Source organism: Macaca mulatta, chromosome 10 (assembly GCF_049350105.2).
Source record: "Macaca mulatta isolate MMU2019108-1 chromosome 10, T2T-MMU8v2.0, whole genome shotgun sequence".
Classification (NCBI taxonomy): Eukaryota; Metazoa; Chordata; class Mammalia; order Primates; family Cercopithecidae; genus Macaca; species Macaca mulatta.
Window position 1 is genome coordinate 83,124,283 of NC_133415.1, and position 15,879 is coordinate 83,140,161.

Here is a 15,879-nt window from a genome sequence, read left to right on the forward strand (position 1 = left end):
AGACACTGCAGTAAGCCACTGAAGCCACTGACGCATAGTAAGTGAGTTGCTGATATGGGCAATGGGAGCTCAGCCCCATTGAGATCCTCTTGAGACAGTGAAGAGCACACCTCAGGTCTCCCAACTCAGGGCAGAGGGCTGGCATTTATCCACCACCTCCCATTAGTCATTGGCTGAGGGCTGCTTGGGGACTCTTAGTTCTCCAGCACCTTGGCTTCAGGCAGAGCTGCAGGTGTTTGCAGAAGACTCCTTGGACATGGAAAGGTGAGTGCTGAGAGGACATGGGCAGGACAATGACCAGGTGGGGTGACACAATGCAGTATGTGAGAAATAACAATTGAGAAAACTGTGTGTGCGTTGGGGTAGGGAAGGGTGGGGAAGTGGGGAAGAAGGCTGGGGCCAGGGGAAGAGAGGAAGGGCCTGAGAGGAGGACCTGGCTCACAGATCCATTGAGTAGGTGGTTGGGCCCTTTCCAGAGTTGGAAGCCTGCAAGGGAAGAGGCTGAGTTTGATTTTAGACACCCTGGGTTTGAGATGTCCACAGGACTTCAAGCGGAGCTGTCCAGTCAGGTAGATGAAGTGTGGCAACACGTCAGAGCTGGGAAAAGGATTTGGGAGAGCTGGCTGGATGCCGTGTTTCATGCCTGTAATCCCAGCACTTTGGGAGGTTGAGGCGAGTGGATCACCTGAGGTTAGGAGTTCGAGACCAGCCTGGCCAACATGATGAAACCCTCTCTCTACTAAAAATACAATAATAAGCTGGGTGGGGTGGTATGCACCTGTAATCCCAGCTACTTGGGAGGCTGAAGCAGAAGAATTGCTTGAACCTGGGAGGTGGAGGTTGCAGTGAGCCGAGATCGCGCTATTGCACTCCAGCCTGGCCAACAAGAGTGAAACTCAGTCTCAAAATAAATACATACATACATAAATAAAAATTTAAAAAAGAATTTGGGATAGCTGCAGAGATGAAGAGAGAACAGAGCCACAAATGGACTCAAGAAAGAAGCAACAAAAGGGAAGTTAAGCAAAAAAGGAGAAAAGAGTGCAGGCGGGGCCATGGGAGGGGCCACATTTCTGAGCTGATGTGAAGAGCTTAGCACCCAGTAAGAGCTAAGCACTCCCAGTAGTATTACTGATTGTGTTATCACTGCCTTCAGATGTGCTTGTATAGGCTTACTTAAATGCATCGTACGTCATGGCTGCAAATAAAAATTTGTTTCAATTAGTTAGTGGACATTCTTCACACCATTTTATAGATGAGATCATTGAGGCTGAGAGAGGGGAAGCATCCTCATTTCTGTCCTGCCTGACTGCAGAGCCCACATTCTTTGATTCCAGCAAGTGGTCAAATGTCACAGATAGTGTTAGGAGGGATGTTGACAGGACAGAGGTCCACAGGGAGGTTGGAGAGAAAAAGTGGATCTCATGACAGAGAGACTGGTCCCTGATGAGTGAGCTACACAACAGAGCAGGAAGTTGGGGAGAGACTAGGCTTCCAGAGGGGATGGAGAGAGGAGTGAGGCAGCAGCCGCCACATTTGTAGGCAGAACTTCCATGATAGTCTATGATGAGAGGGAGAAATGGAGCAAAGGAGGACTGGAGACGCTGTAGGAGATAAGAGGGCAGAAACTGGGGGAAGGAGGGAATTACCAGAGGGTGTGGGAACCCAGAAGTGGAATCAGGCTCATTCAGGACCATCTTTCTTTCCATCACACACAGCCATCTTTCCCTCCATCACACACAGGAAGGACCAAGAAACAGACACGCAGAAACAGGGGAGTGGGGGCTGGTGGTTTCCTGCTGATGCCTATGGCAAGGATCACCAGCCATCCCCCACACTCTATCTCCCTTTCTCTTGAATAATATTCCCCCGGTTTTTATCTGAGCACATGGGTGGCCTGCAGAATATTACATTTCCCAGCCTCTTGCAGCTGGACATGGCCATGTGGCTGTGGGCTGACCAGTTCCATCTGCTGGAGTATGAGTGTTTGCAGCTTTCTTGGTCCACCCCCTAGGAGCCATGGAGACATTCTACCAAGCTGCACAGCTTACACCTGGGCTGCCCTGGGAGGCAAATGCAGCTGCACTTTATTTTAGCTTATTTATTTATTTATTTATTTATTTACTTGAGATGGAGTTTCACTCTTGTCACCCAGGCTGGAGGGCAGTGGTGTGATCTCGGCTCACTGCAACCTCCGCCTTCCAGGTTCAAGTGATTCTCCTGCCTCAGTCTCCTGTGTAGCTGGGATAACAGGCGTGCCCCACCACGCTTAGCTAATTTTTTTGTATTTTTAGTAGAGATGGGGTTTCACCATGTTGGCTAGAGTGGTCTTGAACTCCTGACCTCAAGTGATCCGCCCACCTTGGTAGGTCTCTGTTCTTACACAGAATCCACCCACCCAAGTGAGTGTGCCCTCCCACTCTCCCTGCAGCCGGTCACTCCTCTTCCTTTGTGGCATTTTCCACAACTGGTTCATCCCTCCAGCCTCTGTCCAAGCAGTCTATCAACTCCCACGGGGCAAGAACATAGCCCATCTCACAGCTCAACACCCGCAGCCAGCAAGATGCCCAGTGTGTGCAGACAAGGTGTCTGCTTTTGGGGGCTCAATCATCATCACAACAAACAAAAAAGGCTAGTTCGGATCATGGGAAACAGTTCAAAGGAGACGAAGCAAAGCTAAGAGAGTCAAGAGTGGTGGTGAAGGATGGGCGTTTCCATCGCATGGTCAGGAAAGGCCTCTTTGAGGAGGTGACATTTGAGCTGAAGCCTGGATTGAGCTAACCATGGGAGACTGGGAGTGTTCCATCCAGAGGAGACAGCAAGTGCAAAGGCCCTGAGAAGGTGATAAGTAGGTGTATTTGAAGATGACCAGTGTGGCTTGGGTCAGAGATGTTGAGAAACGGTCAGGGAGGCTGCCTGTGGGCCTTGCAGGGGTGCTATTTAGCCTGAGAACAGCAGGCAGCCATGGTCAGGTTTTCCTTAAAACCCAACCCCTTTGGCTCCTTGGGAGGGAGGAGGAGTAGACCGCAAGGGCAAAATAAAAGGACAACTTGGGAGGCCTTTACATGAGTGCAAACAGGAGATGCAGGAGGCTGTGGCAGAACTGGCAGTCACAGAGGCAAGGGTTGGAGGACTATTTTGCAGGTAGAATGGACTAGGCTTGGTGGTTATCTTGGCAGACCTGGAAATAAGAATTTCCATCCGAATGGATTACCTGGAAGCCAATCCCAAAGAAACAAGCACAGGGTGGGATAAGGATCAAGTTGGCAACCGGGCATCCCTCCCACTGGGAACTCTGGCAACAGAACTGTCCCACCCAAGGGGCGAGGGAACTGAAAAGATTTTCCACCAACTCCCATCCTCATCCACTCAGGGGTGCTCCTGGGGGGCATTAACTCATCAGCACTCAGCCTGCCCCCCAAGTCAGCAAGCACCTGGACAGTGAATGCCATCCTGGTGTGGGCAGGGCACCCACTGAGGGAATGAGAGGAGAGTCAAGAGCTGGGGACCTGGGCCTGGATAACTTTGCCCAGGAACTCCCAGGAGCTGAATGATCAGAAGTTTCAAGGGACTGCAGGGAGGCAGTGAGGATCCTCAGATGGGAACTGGTCCTAGGAATAAGGGGCTGAGGAAAGCCAGAAGGTGGGTGCCCACTACTTCCTCCTTAGTCTGATTTTGGCTGAGCCCTCCAGGAAGGAGGTGACTGAGGACTTGGTAAGCCAGGGGGAGGCCGTGGGTGCTGAGGGCTGGGAGTTCTTGGGCCCAGAAACAGAGGCCAGGGAAGACAGCAGGGAACTCAAGGAGCAGGGGGAGCTGGAAGCAGCCAGATCTGCATCCTTTCAGAGTGACATGGGGCAAGTCACTGAACCTCTCTTGGATCTCCATTTTCCCCACCTGTGAAATGGGTTGTTGTGAGAATTAAGGAAGAGGGCATGAAGGACCCAGAACTCCAGCCTTTCTAATGCCAGGGTCTGATCTCATCCCTTCCCTGTCTAATGTCCCTCAGTGGCTGCCTGTGGCTTGTGAAGGTTGGAACACCTCCCCCAGTCTTCTCCTCTTCCAGCAAGCAGGGCCCCTCCCAACCAGTCTTGGCCCTTCATCCCCCTCCCCACCCACCTCTGCTTCTCTTCTCAGTGCTTCTCAAAAGTGGCAGCTCCTGGTTCCTCTCCTTCACTCCTCTGCCCGCCTCTCCTTCCCATCTCCTTAGGAATACATGCAGGCTAGTCACTGCGCTCCCACTCCTGCCCTGCTTCCCTCCTGCACATACCCTTGCCCCCTCCACTCTCTCCCTCTGCCTCCCTCGTCACCCCAGGTTCACACCCACCTCTGGGCCTCTGCATCTGCTGCCCCTCCACCTGGAATGCCCTCCCCAGACCTCCACAGGACTCGTTCCCCCACTTTATTCAAATCTCTGCTCAGCATCACCTTGCAGAGAAGCCTTCCCTGATCACGTCTCTCCGTCTCTATCCCCTCCCCTGGCTTTGGTTTTCATCGTATCACTCACCATCACCACCATCATGTTATCTACGTGTGTGTGTGTTCATTGTTCCTGTCTCCTCCGCTAGGCTGCAAGCTCTAGGAAGGCCAGATGTGGACCTGTGGTGGTGTTGGCTGAATCCTCAGCCTTGGGCCAGTGCTCAGTAGATACTTGTTGAATGAATGAATGTTTAACTCCTGTGAACCCTTCTCTGGCCTTGGCCCTAGGCTCCCATAGCTCCTCCCCTATGCCTGGAGCTTAGAACTTACCTGATCTTGTTGTCATTGCCTTCTTTCCTTCTCCGTCTCCCACCAGGTGACGAGGGCCTTGATAGAAGCTACTGTGTCTTCGGTTCTCACTGCTCTCTGGCACACAGTTAGTGCTTAGTAATGAAAAAAGAACCAATCGATCAATCAATTCACAACCTGCACATAGTAGATATGCATGAAATATTTTTGAGCAGATAATAGTAGCTGACACTTACTGGGCACTGACTATGCGCTAGGCACAGTTCTAAGTGTTTGCACACATTCATACATTTGATCCTCACAACAACTCAGTTACTATCCCAATTTTATGGGGATAACCAAACCATTTTATGGAGAAAACCAAAGCTCAGAGAGGCTCAGCAACTTGCCGGAGGTCACATAAGTAGCAAGTGGCAGAACTGGGGCTTGAATCCAGGTTGTCTGACTCAGGCTTCCCTGTACCACCAGGTTCTACGGCCTCTGGGCTGGCAAACCATGAATACAAATAATAAAGATGGCATCAACTACTATTACTTGTACACCCCAGTGTCAGGCCTTGTGCTGGGTGCTTTGCAGCCACCTTGTCTTTTAATGTCAAGAGTCCTCCTTGGGCAGGTGTTATTGAATCTATTTCACAGATGAAAAAAGTGAGGCCCAGAATTAAGGGCACACAGCGAATAATAGGCTCCAGGTCCTAACTCCCTCCAGAGTGGGACATTTAGAGGCCTGACCTTAGCTTTTCTCCTCCACTGCCCTGGGTCCAACTCCCAATCCCTATCTCCCCCAGCCCATTACCACCTTTGTGTAGACCGAGACCCAAGGCTGGCCCCCACCCTGCTGTCCCCCAACCCACCAGAGACCTGCTGTCCCTTCATTATGAAAAATCTCTCTTTGTCCTTCCCTTCTCTTCCCCAGCCAATTACCAAGGTATTAACTTGATTGTGAACATATTTTGAAAATATTTTCACTGTTGTTTTTAAGATTTTTCCTTTGTCTGAAATAGTGTTACAACTTCAACCACAGGAAGAAGAAAAACGCTATCCCAGCTGACCAAAGCTGTGAATATAAAACCAGAAATGACTGTATTAAGTAATCAAAACCGAAAACCACCTAAACAATAGAACTCCTCAGAGTTCTGGCGTCAGGAGGACTGGGGTCTTTGAGGCTGTCCCAGCTGGGGTGGAGTTGGAGGAAGTTGCAAACACAGGAGATGAGATGAGGGTCTTGCTTCCTGCGGTGGATTGTAAATTCTGCTCTGGTGCCTGGGCTTTCTCCAAAGGGTGCTGAGCACTTTCTTCCCCACTCTGTTTTTCAGGTAGATGGACCAAAGCCTGGGGAAGATAGGCAATTGGATTTATACAACAGATTCAGGATGGGGCTAGAGATGGAGTTCCAAGTTAGAGGCTCCCACTGGGGGCTCAGTCTGGGGCCAGAGTTAGGGCACAGTGTGGAATCAGGATCGTGAGTCAATATGGGACCTGGATTAGAACTCAGTCTATAACAAAGATCAGGAATCAGTCTGACGCTGGAGTCAGGGCCTAGTATGAAGCAAGATTCAGAATTCTGACTCAAACCGAAACTGAGGCTTAATCTGGGCTTCAGCCTGTGATCAAGCACGGGGTCAGAGCCCCATCTGACACCAGGGTTATGTTGTGGTCTAGGATGAGGTTCAAGCTTCAGTGTGCAATGCAGGATCAGGAGGGCTCTGACCTGCTCTCAGTGTGTGACAAAATCAAGATGCGTCCTGGATCCTCAAGTTACAGAAATGGGGTCCTGGCTCTACCCCTTCTTGAGACCATGGGCAAGTCAATTCACCTACTGGGCCTCAGTTTCCTCTTCTGTAAACTAGGGGTAATGGGGATAATCACAACCCCTGTCCTGACTCCTTCCATGGCTTAAATGTTAATCCAAACGAGATAGCAGATGTAGCATGCTTTGCAAACTGCAGAGTGTTGGACAAGCATTTATGTAAACACCCTGAAGGAAACTCCAGAGAAAGCTTATTGTGAGAAAATCAGAATGTCACTAGGCCTCCTACTGCAGCTTCTATCCTAGTTTTTCTTCCGCCTGGACAGCTAATAATAGCTAACAGTTATACAGCATGGCCTTGTGCCACATCCTAAGAACTTCATGTATATTTAACTAATTTAATCCACAAACAATCCTATGAAGTAGGTACTAATATTATCAGTATTATCAGTGGGGGAAACTGAGGCAGAGATAGGTTTAAGTAACTTGCTTGAAGTCACACTGAATAAGTGGAAATCTCTGATTCAAATCCAGGCAGTTTGGCTCCCAAGTCTATGCTGAGTGTAGGAGCTGGGGGGTGAGTCTGGGGGATTCTTCATGGAGCAAACAGACACAGATGAGAAGTACAAATCAGTCCCAAAGACCTAGGGGTGACTTGTGGCCCCCAGCAGCCTGCCTTTGCCCAGGAGGCCAAATCTCCCTGCAGACCCCACTGCCACATGGGGATATAAAAGTCTGGGGGAGGGATTGGCGGGTGGCATCAGGCATCTCTTTAAACTTGTTTGTTTATGGAAAGAAATTTCAGGCCAGCTGCTGAAAACCTGTATTTTATGGGTAATTTTTCAATTTATTTCACACTGGTATTATAAAAAACAACAACCCAACTGACTGTGGAGCCTGGGATTCCACTGGGGTTGGTGAAGGAGGGGTGGCTGGCTTGAAGCAGTTCCTTTGTCTGCCTGAGCATCCCACAGGGACAAGGCTGTTTGCCTTCCCTCGGGAAAGAACAGGTAAAACAAAGAACAAAGGTGGGTTTGCAGAGATTTTTATTTAAAAGGAGAACAAGAAGAAGTCCAGAGGAAGAGGGTGGGGGGTTCGACATCTCTATTTTATACATAACAAAACTGAGGCACCGATAATGAAAGTTACGAGTGAGAACTCACTCTGGGTTAGGTGCTGTTCCATGTTTTACCTGCAAAACCGTATAGGTTGTCATGAGAATTAGTAAGAATGAGTCTTGGTTTGGGGTTTCCAGAAGCCAACCCTGAGGCAAGGATTTGAGTTCAAGAAATTGATTTGGGAATTGATCCCAAGAAACATAGCATGGAGCATAAGGAGTGAAACAGGAAGGGCAGGCAGCCCATGAAGGACAGGTTATCCAGACAGTACCGTGGGCAACTGAAGCTCAGTCCCTCTGAAGTCAGCATGGCAGGGCTGGGGAATTCTAGGCGACAGCATGGCACGAGACAGCATGGCATGTTTTAGGCGTCCGGCCATCCTGGCCATTCAATAGAGAGTTGGGGTATTTGTCCATCACTGAACATCTCCACTGTACTAATGAGTCCATTAGCAAAGTTTTTTTCCCTCAATTATGGTATTTTTCATTTCTAAAATTTCTATTTGGTCCTTTTATATAACTTCCATTTCTTTGCTGAGATTTTGTGTTTTCCTTTGTTTCAAGAGATTTCATAATTTCTTGCCAAAGCATTTTTATGATGGCTGCTTTAAAATCCTTGTCAGACAATTTCAACATCTGAGTCATTTTAGTATTAGCGTCAGTTGAAACTTCAAGTCCTATTTCATACTTTACTTTAGTAGGCGGCAGTTTCCCTGTTTAAATGTAGCATGTGAGTCCTCATTTACTTTTGTGGGCTTTAGGTCCAATGACAGTAAAATTGTTGGAACTCTTGCAATTCTTTTTTGTTTTGGTTTTTGTTTTTGAGACGGAGTCTTGCTCTTGTCGCCTAGGCTGGAGTGCAATGGAGCGATCTTGGCTCACTGCAACCTCTGCCTCCAGGGTTCAAGTGATTCTCCTGCCTCAGCCTCCCGAGTGGCTGGGATTACAGGCATGTACCACCACGCCGGCAATTTTTGTATTTTTAGTCAAGACGGGGTTTCACCATGTTGGCCAGGCTGGTCTCGAACTCCTGACCTCAGGTGATCTGCCCACCTCAGCCTCCGAAAGTGCTGGGATTACAGGCATAGGCCACCGCACTTGGCCTGGAACCCTTGCAATTCTATTCTGGTAAGCCTTGTTCTTCTGGTGCTCCTGGGGCTGGTATTTACCCTGCTACCAAAACCAGACAAAAGAACAAAAAAGAGAAATATAGACCAATATTCTTCATGGATTTAGACACAAAAATCCTCAGCAAAATATTAGTAGGTAGAATTCAGCAGTATATAATGGAGAATGGCTGAGTGGAGATTATTCCATTGAAGAAAGGTTGGTTTAATACTTAAAAGTCAATCAGTGTAATATACCATATCCGTAGACTAAAGAATAAACATTAAATGATTATACCAATGTGCAGGAAAAACATTTGACAAAATTCAGCAACCATTCATAATTTTAAAAAATGCTCAGAAAAGTAGCCACAGAGAGGATCTTCCTCAAGGTGATAAAGAGTATCTACGAAAGTCTTACAATCTAATGTCATGGTGAAAGACTGAATGCCTTCCCACTAAGATTGGGAACAAGGCAAGATTGGGAACAAGGATGACTATGCTCATCACACTTATTCAGCATAGTGCCAGAAGTTCTAACAAGTTTGATAAGGCAGGTAAAGGAGACAAAAGACACAAAGATCAGAAGGAAAGAAATAAAACTGTCCCTATTTGCAGTTGATACAATTGTCAATGTTGAAAAACCCAAGAAATCTACAAAAATACTCCTAGAACTAATATATGAGTTCAGCAAGGTGCTAGGATACAAGATCAACACACAAACATCAATTGTATTTCTATCTACTAGCAATGAACACACGGACAGCAAAATTTAAAATAGAATACCGTTTATGATTTCTAAGAGAGAAAAAAGGAAATAGAAATCTAACAAAACATGCACAGGAGTTGTATGCTGAAAATGACAAAACATTTATTTTAAAAAATCAAAGAAGATCTAAAAAATGGAGAGAAATACTACATTTTTGGATTGGAAGACTCAATATAGTAAAGATGTGAATTCTTCCCAAATTCATATACATGTTTAATGCAATTCTAATCAAACTCACAGCAAGATTCTCAGTAGATATAAACAAGATTATTCTAAAATATATATGAAAAGGCAGAGGAACTAGAATGGCTAAAATAATTTTGAAAAAGAAGAATAAAGTTAGAAGGATCCATCTACCAATTTCAAGATTTATTATACAGTTACAGTAATCAATACAGTATAGTATTGGAAGACAGAAAGACACACAGTCCATGGAATACAGGAGACAGCTCCAAGGAAATCCATACCAACATGCCCAATTAATTTTTGATAAAGGAGTAAAAGCAATTAAAAGCTTTTACATCAAAGCATACTGGAGCAACTGGACATCCACAGACCAAAAATTTAAAAATGAACCTCTTAATAAACAAAAATTAAAAATGAACATAAACAAACATAAACATAAAAAAACATAAACAAAAATACAAAATGAACCTTGACATAAACCTCACACTTTGCAAATCACGTAACCAACAAAGAACTACTATCTAGAATATACACAGAACTCTTAAAACACAATAGTGATTTAAAAATCCAATTTAAAATGTGTGAAAGATATGCACAGACATTTCACCAAAGAGGATACACAAAAACCTATACCCAAGTGAGCATGGCACCTTTACTCTTAATAATGAAAAACTGGAAAATACCCAAATGTCCTTCAGTGGGTGAATGGCTAAACAAACTATATTACATTCATACTGCGGAATACTACTCAGCAGTAAAAAGCAAATAACTAATACATGCAAAACTAAAATGAATCTCCACGCAGATTGTGCTGAGTGAAGAAAGCCAGTCTCAAAAAGACACATACTGCATGATTCCATTATACAATCTTTATGTGAAAACAATTATAGAGATGGGAGGCCAGGTGTGGTGATTCACTCCTATAATCCCAGCACTTTGGGAAGCCAAGGTGGAAGGATCACCGGAGCCCAGCAGTTCAAGACCAGCCTGGGAAAAATGGCGAAACCTCACCTCTACAAAAAGTAAAAAATTAGCCAGGTATGGTGGCACACACCTGTAGTCCAGGCTACTCAGCTGAGGCAGGAGGATAGCATTAGCCCAGGAGATCGAGGCTGCAGTGAGCCGTGATCGTGCCACTGCACTCCAGCCTGGGTGACACAGCAAGATCCTGTCTCAAAAAAATAAAAATTGCAGAGATGGAGAACAGCTTAGAGGTTGCTAGGGGTTAGGACTGGAAGTGGAGAGGGAGGGCAGAGCCATAAATGGATAGCATGAAGGAGTTTCGTGATGATGTTACATTTAAGTATCTTGATTGTGGTTTTGTTCTACAAGGCTACACACAGGTCAATGTTGCATCCTAGGAAGCCCCTCCATCCCTGGCAAACCAGACAGTTGGTCACCCTAGCAGATGCAAGGGCTGCTAGGGTGACCCCTAGTAGGGGCCATCAGGCAGCCCTTGCATCTCTGAGGAGAAATTTGGGCTTCACCCAGTGCATGATACAAGTCCTCTGGCTGCTTAAGAAGAAGAGCTTGTAGGGGTCAGAGCAGACACAGGAAGGAGCTACTGCATGACTAGGGCAAGAAATGAGGGTGGCCCAACGTTGGTCAATGGGCCAGGTGTTCACCAAACTCTTGCTTTTCCTCCTGTGTGTTGTCTAGCACATGGTTGGAGTACATTTCCCAGCCACCCTTGCAGGTAGGTGTGGCCATGTGTCTGAGTTCTGGTCAATGGGACATGGGTAGACAGTCTCTGTACTTCCCATAAGCCCTGCCCCTTCTTGATGAGCTTTAAACCAGGTACTGAACAGGGCAGAACACAAGCTGAAAGGAATCTGAGCTCCTGCTATCCCACAGAGAAGGATCTGCTGATCAGGAACACATGCTATGAGCTTAGTGTGTTTCAGCCATTATAGCTGTCTTCATCTATTTGTGACAATGGTGCCTTAACTGACACCCCTTGGGTGCATACCCCCTGGAGCATGCCATCAGCATCGCTAGCCTCCCTGGGCACCTGTATTGGGGAACTGGATAACAGCCTGAGATGCTCAGACAGCCCCCATAGTTAAAGAGAACCAAACACCCTTTGAGCATCTCAGGGCAAGAAAGGGCCCTGAGTTCTGGGCCTTAGAACCCTAGAAATATCCGATTCTGGAAGCACTAAAGGGGCTCTCACAGAACACAAAATCCTATCTGTGCCATTGAACAACTGGAGAAACTGAGCCTAAGAGAGCAGAAAGTACTTGAGGCCCTGCAATGAATCTATGGATGAATGAGTGCTTATTCATTCATTCATTTTTTTAAAAAATCCGTTCCACAAGTATGTCTTAATCACTGCAGTATAGGGCACATAGGGACAAAATAGATTCCTGTCCTCATGGAACTCACAAACAAGCAAACAGGAACTGATAGACATGAACAGGTACTATGGAAGGTAAAGCAAGACAAGAGTTTATAAAGTGAATGGTGGTCCGTTTTACTGGAGTGGTCACAGGGGGCCTCTCTGAGGAGGCAACATCGAGGGGAAACAAGCCCCAAGCATATCTGGGGCAAGATTTTCCAGGCAGAGAGAACGGCAAAAACCGCAGGATGAGTGACAAGAGTCTGAGAAACATGAGGCTAGCTAGAGCGAAGGCAGTGGGGAATGAATAGGGGAAGAAATTCAAAAGGGGTGAGCAGCTTCGTCCTGCAGAGCCATGTGGCTGGCTGTCAATTCACAATGCACATGGGTCCTCTCTGGCCCTGCTCATATGGAAGCTGTCCCCTTTGGACTTTGGAGGCTCTAGTACTGGGGGTAGTGGGGCAGAGGATGACCTCCACTTTCCTACAGCTTGATCTTCAGGGGTCACCTCGTTTCTCCAAGTACCTGCATTCCATGTACAGGCTGGGAGACTTGTGCATCTGGAGAATTCATTCATTCACCATTCATTTATTTATGCATTCATTATGCAAACATTCTGAGCACCGCTGTGTGTCTGGCTCTGGCTTGAAAGAGATGACAGTTTAGAGGGAAGAACAGACACATCCACTGTTACCACCTGATGTGATCAGAGCTGTGATAAAGGGATTGTGGATGCCCAAGGAAGCACTGGACCTGGCCTGAGAATCAGGGAAGGCTTCCTGGAGCAGAGGCAGCGAAGAAGGAGGTAGGATATAGGACGGTATTCCATGGAGATGCCCCACAATATGAAAAGCTCAGAGGTGTGAGAGGCCTGTGGTGTTTGTGAAATAATCAAGAGTTGAAATCTCTAAGGCTAAAGAGAGAGGGGTGGGGCAGTAGGAAAGATTGAGATCAGAGATATCAGAACAAGAGGGCCTTGCAGGCCATGGTGGTGACCACAATGGGATACCTGGATGCCCATGTCAGCTCTGTCCTTGACTCACTGGGTGGCCTAATCTAGGCACCCCCAGTCCTGAAGCCTCAGTGGCCTCATCTGTGAAACGGAGCAGTTTGGGTGGGCTGATTCTGACATTCCACCAAGATCTCCATGTTGTCTGCCAGTGTTCTCGGAGCCCCACAGAAAGAATGGCCAGGCCAGGGCTGTACCTTCAGCTGCCACACTCTCTGTGTGTTTCTCCTGCCCCTGCTATGCCTTCAAGTGTCCCTCATTGCACTGGGAGAAGGAGCTAGAGGAGGTACCAGAATTTACCTTCCATTTCTTTTGGGGCAAACTTCACACGTAGTAAAAAAGAGGACAGGCTGTGCAGGGTGGCTCACGCCTGTACTCCCAGCACTTTGGGAGGCTGAGGGAGGCAGATCACTTGAGGTCAGGAGTTTGAGACCAGCCTGTCTAACATGGTGAAACCCTGTCTCTACTAAAAACTACAAAAAGTAGCTGGGTGTGGTGACAGGCGCCTGTAATCCCAGCTACTTGGGAGGCTGAGGCAGGAGAATCGCTTGAACCCAGGAGGCGGAGGTTGCAGTGAGCTGAGATCATGCCATTGCACTCCAGCCTGGGTGACAGAGTGAAAAATCCATCTAAAGAAAGAAAGAAAGAAACAAAGAAAGAAAAGAAAAAAGGAAGGACAACTGTTCAGCAAGAGAGTGTCAAATGTAAGCTCTGCTGGGCCTCCTTTCTGGGGCCTCCGCAAGGCCCCTTCCATTCTGATGAGTCTGTGCCTGAGAAGTGGCTAAGAGGGACAGGCACTGGACCAGAATGGCCACTGACCTGCTGTGTGGCCTTGGGGCAAGTCACTTGGCCTCTCTGAGCTTCCCTTTGCTCCCCAGAAAAGTGGGGTTACTCAGAATAGAAACCCAACCCATTGGGTTGTTTTGAAGACTCTATTATATGTAAAGTTCTTAGCAATGCCCACCATATATGCCTCACAAATGACAGCTGGCATTATTGTTGTTGTTTTTGGTGGGTATAGTGACAGGAGAGGTAAGCGTGCTGTTGGGTTGAAGGAGGAATTTGCTTTCAAAGGGTTAAACTCGAATCAGCTGCTCCCAGTCCTGGTGATAAGGTTGGAGGAAACACAGTCCAGGTCTCCAGCCCTGTCACAAGCGGATTTATGAGGTGCTGGTCACTTTGAGTCAGAGTAGATGATCCCCGCAGGCTGCGCAGGAAACATTCAGGTTTAGTGGCCAGAAGGGGCTCAGGACTCTGTTAAAAGAATGAGACAGGGTAGAGAGAAAAAGAGAAAACCAGGCAGCAGGAGCCCCGCAAACACCCCACCCTGCAGGAGGAGAGAAGGGGAGAGATGGGGTTGAAGGGAGAGACAGAGAAAAGGGAGAACCAGAGGCCCAGCTAGGAGGAGACAGTGAGCCTGAGAGAGAGACCATCAGCAAGAGTAAAGGATGCAGGAACAGCCAGGCAGGGTCCGGGGCAGAGCGGGGGAGCGCGGGCCGCGGAAAGACCGAGAAAGCAGGAGCCAAGGAGTGGTCCTTAAGGGCTAGAGGGAGGAACAAACAGAGAAAGGGGGCTGGGGGCAGGGAAAGAAAACCACAGAGGCGGAGAGGGCGCGGGAGACCGTAAGGGTCTCCGGGTGTCCGTGCATCTGTACCTGCGCGCGCTTGCGTACCTGTGCCTGGCAGTGGGCATGTACACGTGCTCTGGGGCAGTGCCGGGGGCGGGAAAGACGCGAGACCGCGCGCTGCGGGACAGATCGAACTCGAGCACCCTGACCCGGGCGACCCCCGGCCCCTCCCCCCGCGCTCCCGGGCCCCGAGTTGGTTAACGCGCCGCCCCCGCCGCGCCGGCTCCTCCCCGCCAGGGCAGTGCCCCTGCTCCGCCAACGCCCTCACTCGACCTGGCTGCTGGCCTCTGGGCGGACCGCGGGTCCCTAGCGTCCGTACTGACCCGCGACTGGCGGATGCGCCCGGCGCGCCCACAGCAGCCCCCGCGCCCTCCGCGCCGCCGCCGGGCCGTCGGGCCGCCCGGGGAGCGCCAGCCCGGACCAGGCTGCCCAGATGCGGGCGCCACTCTGCCTGCTCCTGCTCGTCGCCCACGCCGTGGACATGCTCGCCCTGAACCGAAGGAAGAAGCAAGGTACGGGGGGTGACAGGACAGGGCGGCCGGGCAGGCGCTGCTGGGCAGACCGGGGGCCGGGAGGCCGGGGGTGGCGGCTTAGGGGGCATCTGCCTGGTGCCTGGCGCCCTGGATCATTCGCTCCTCCAGATGAGTCTCAGCCTCACTTTAAATGGGGAGACTAAGGCCCAGGGCACCCAGTGAGCAAGCCATTGAGCCAGGGTGGGCCAAGGAGACTCTCCCAGAAGGTAGAGGGTAGCAGGGCTCTCTGTAGTAGCCACATGGTTGGCAGAAAGGAGGACGGCTCCCTGCAGAGACAGAAGCCTCAAGAGCCAGACTGGGGGGCACAGGGACTAGGAGACAGACTCAGTGGCTTAGAAGTCATCCCAAGCATCCACACTGGGCCAGGAAGTGACATTGAGAGCCCTGGGCTGGGAGTCCAGAGGCCCCAGTTCCAGCCTCATCACTCACCCTGACTCCTGGTGTCACCTCCCAGAGGGCAGTGATCCTCCGTGGCCCCCTCTGTTGAGTTCAGCCAGACCTGAGACCTGAGTTCAGGTTCATTTATTCTAATAGGGGATGGCCTAGAAGAAGTCCAGCCCCTCAGAGAGCCTTAGTTTTTCCATCTTGACCTCCCAGGCCGCTAGGAAGATGAGCCAAGGTTCAGATCACAAATGTACCAGGGGCCCCATGCACTCTCACCTGGGAGTCCTATGCCACAGCCTCGCTGTGAGGGTCAGAACATCCTCAGAAGGTGGGTTG

At 49.0% G+C, this 15,879-nt stretch overlaps 1 protein-coding gene across 2 annotated transcripts in view; it reads left to right on the forward strand.

Moving 5' to 3' along the window:
- Positions 1-15,059: 15,059 nt before the first annotated feature.
- Positions 15,060-15,879, forward strand: part of RSPO4 (R-spondin 4) — a 43,053-nt gene continuing 42,233 nt past the window's right edge. For both annotated transcript variants that reach the window (XM_028828762.2, XM_001112556.5), the window contains exon 1: positions 15,060-15,138. In XM_028828762.2, the coding sequence (XP_028684595.2) occupies positions 15,060-15,138 (79 nt within the window). The remainder of the gene's footprint in view (positions 15,139-15,879) is intronic.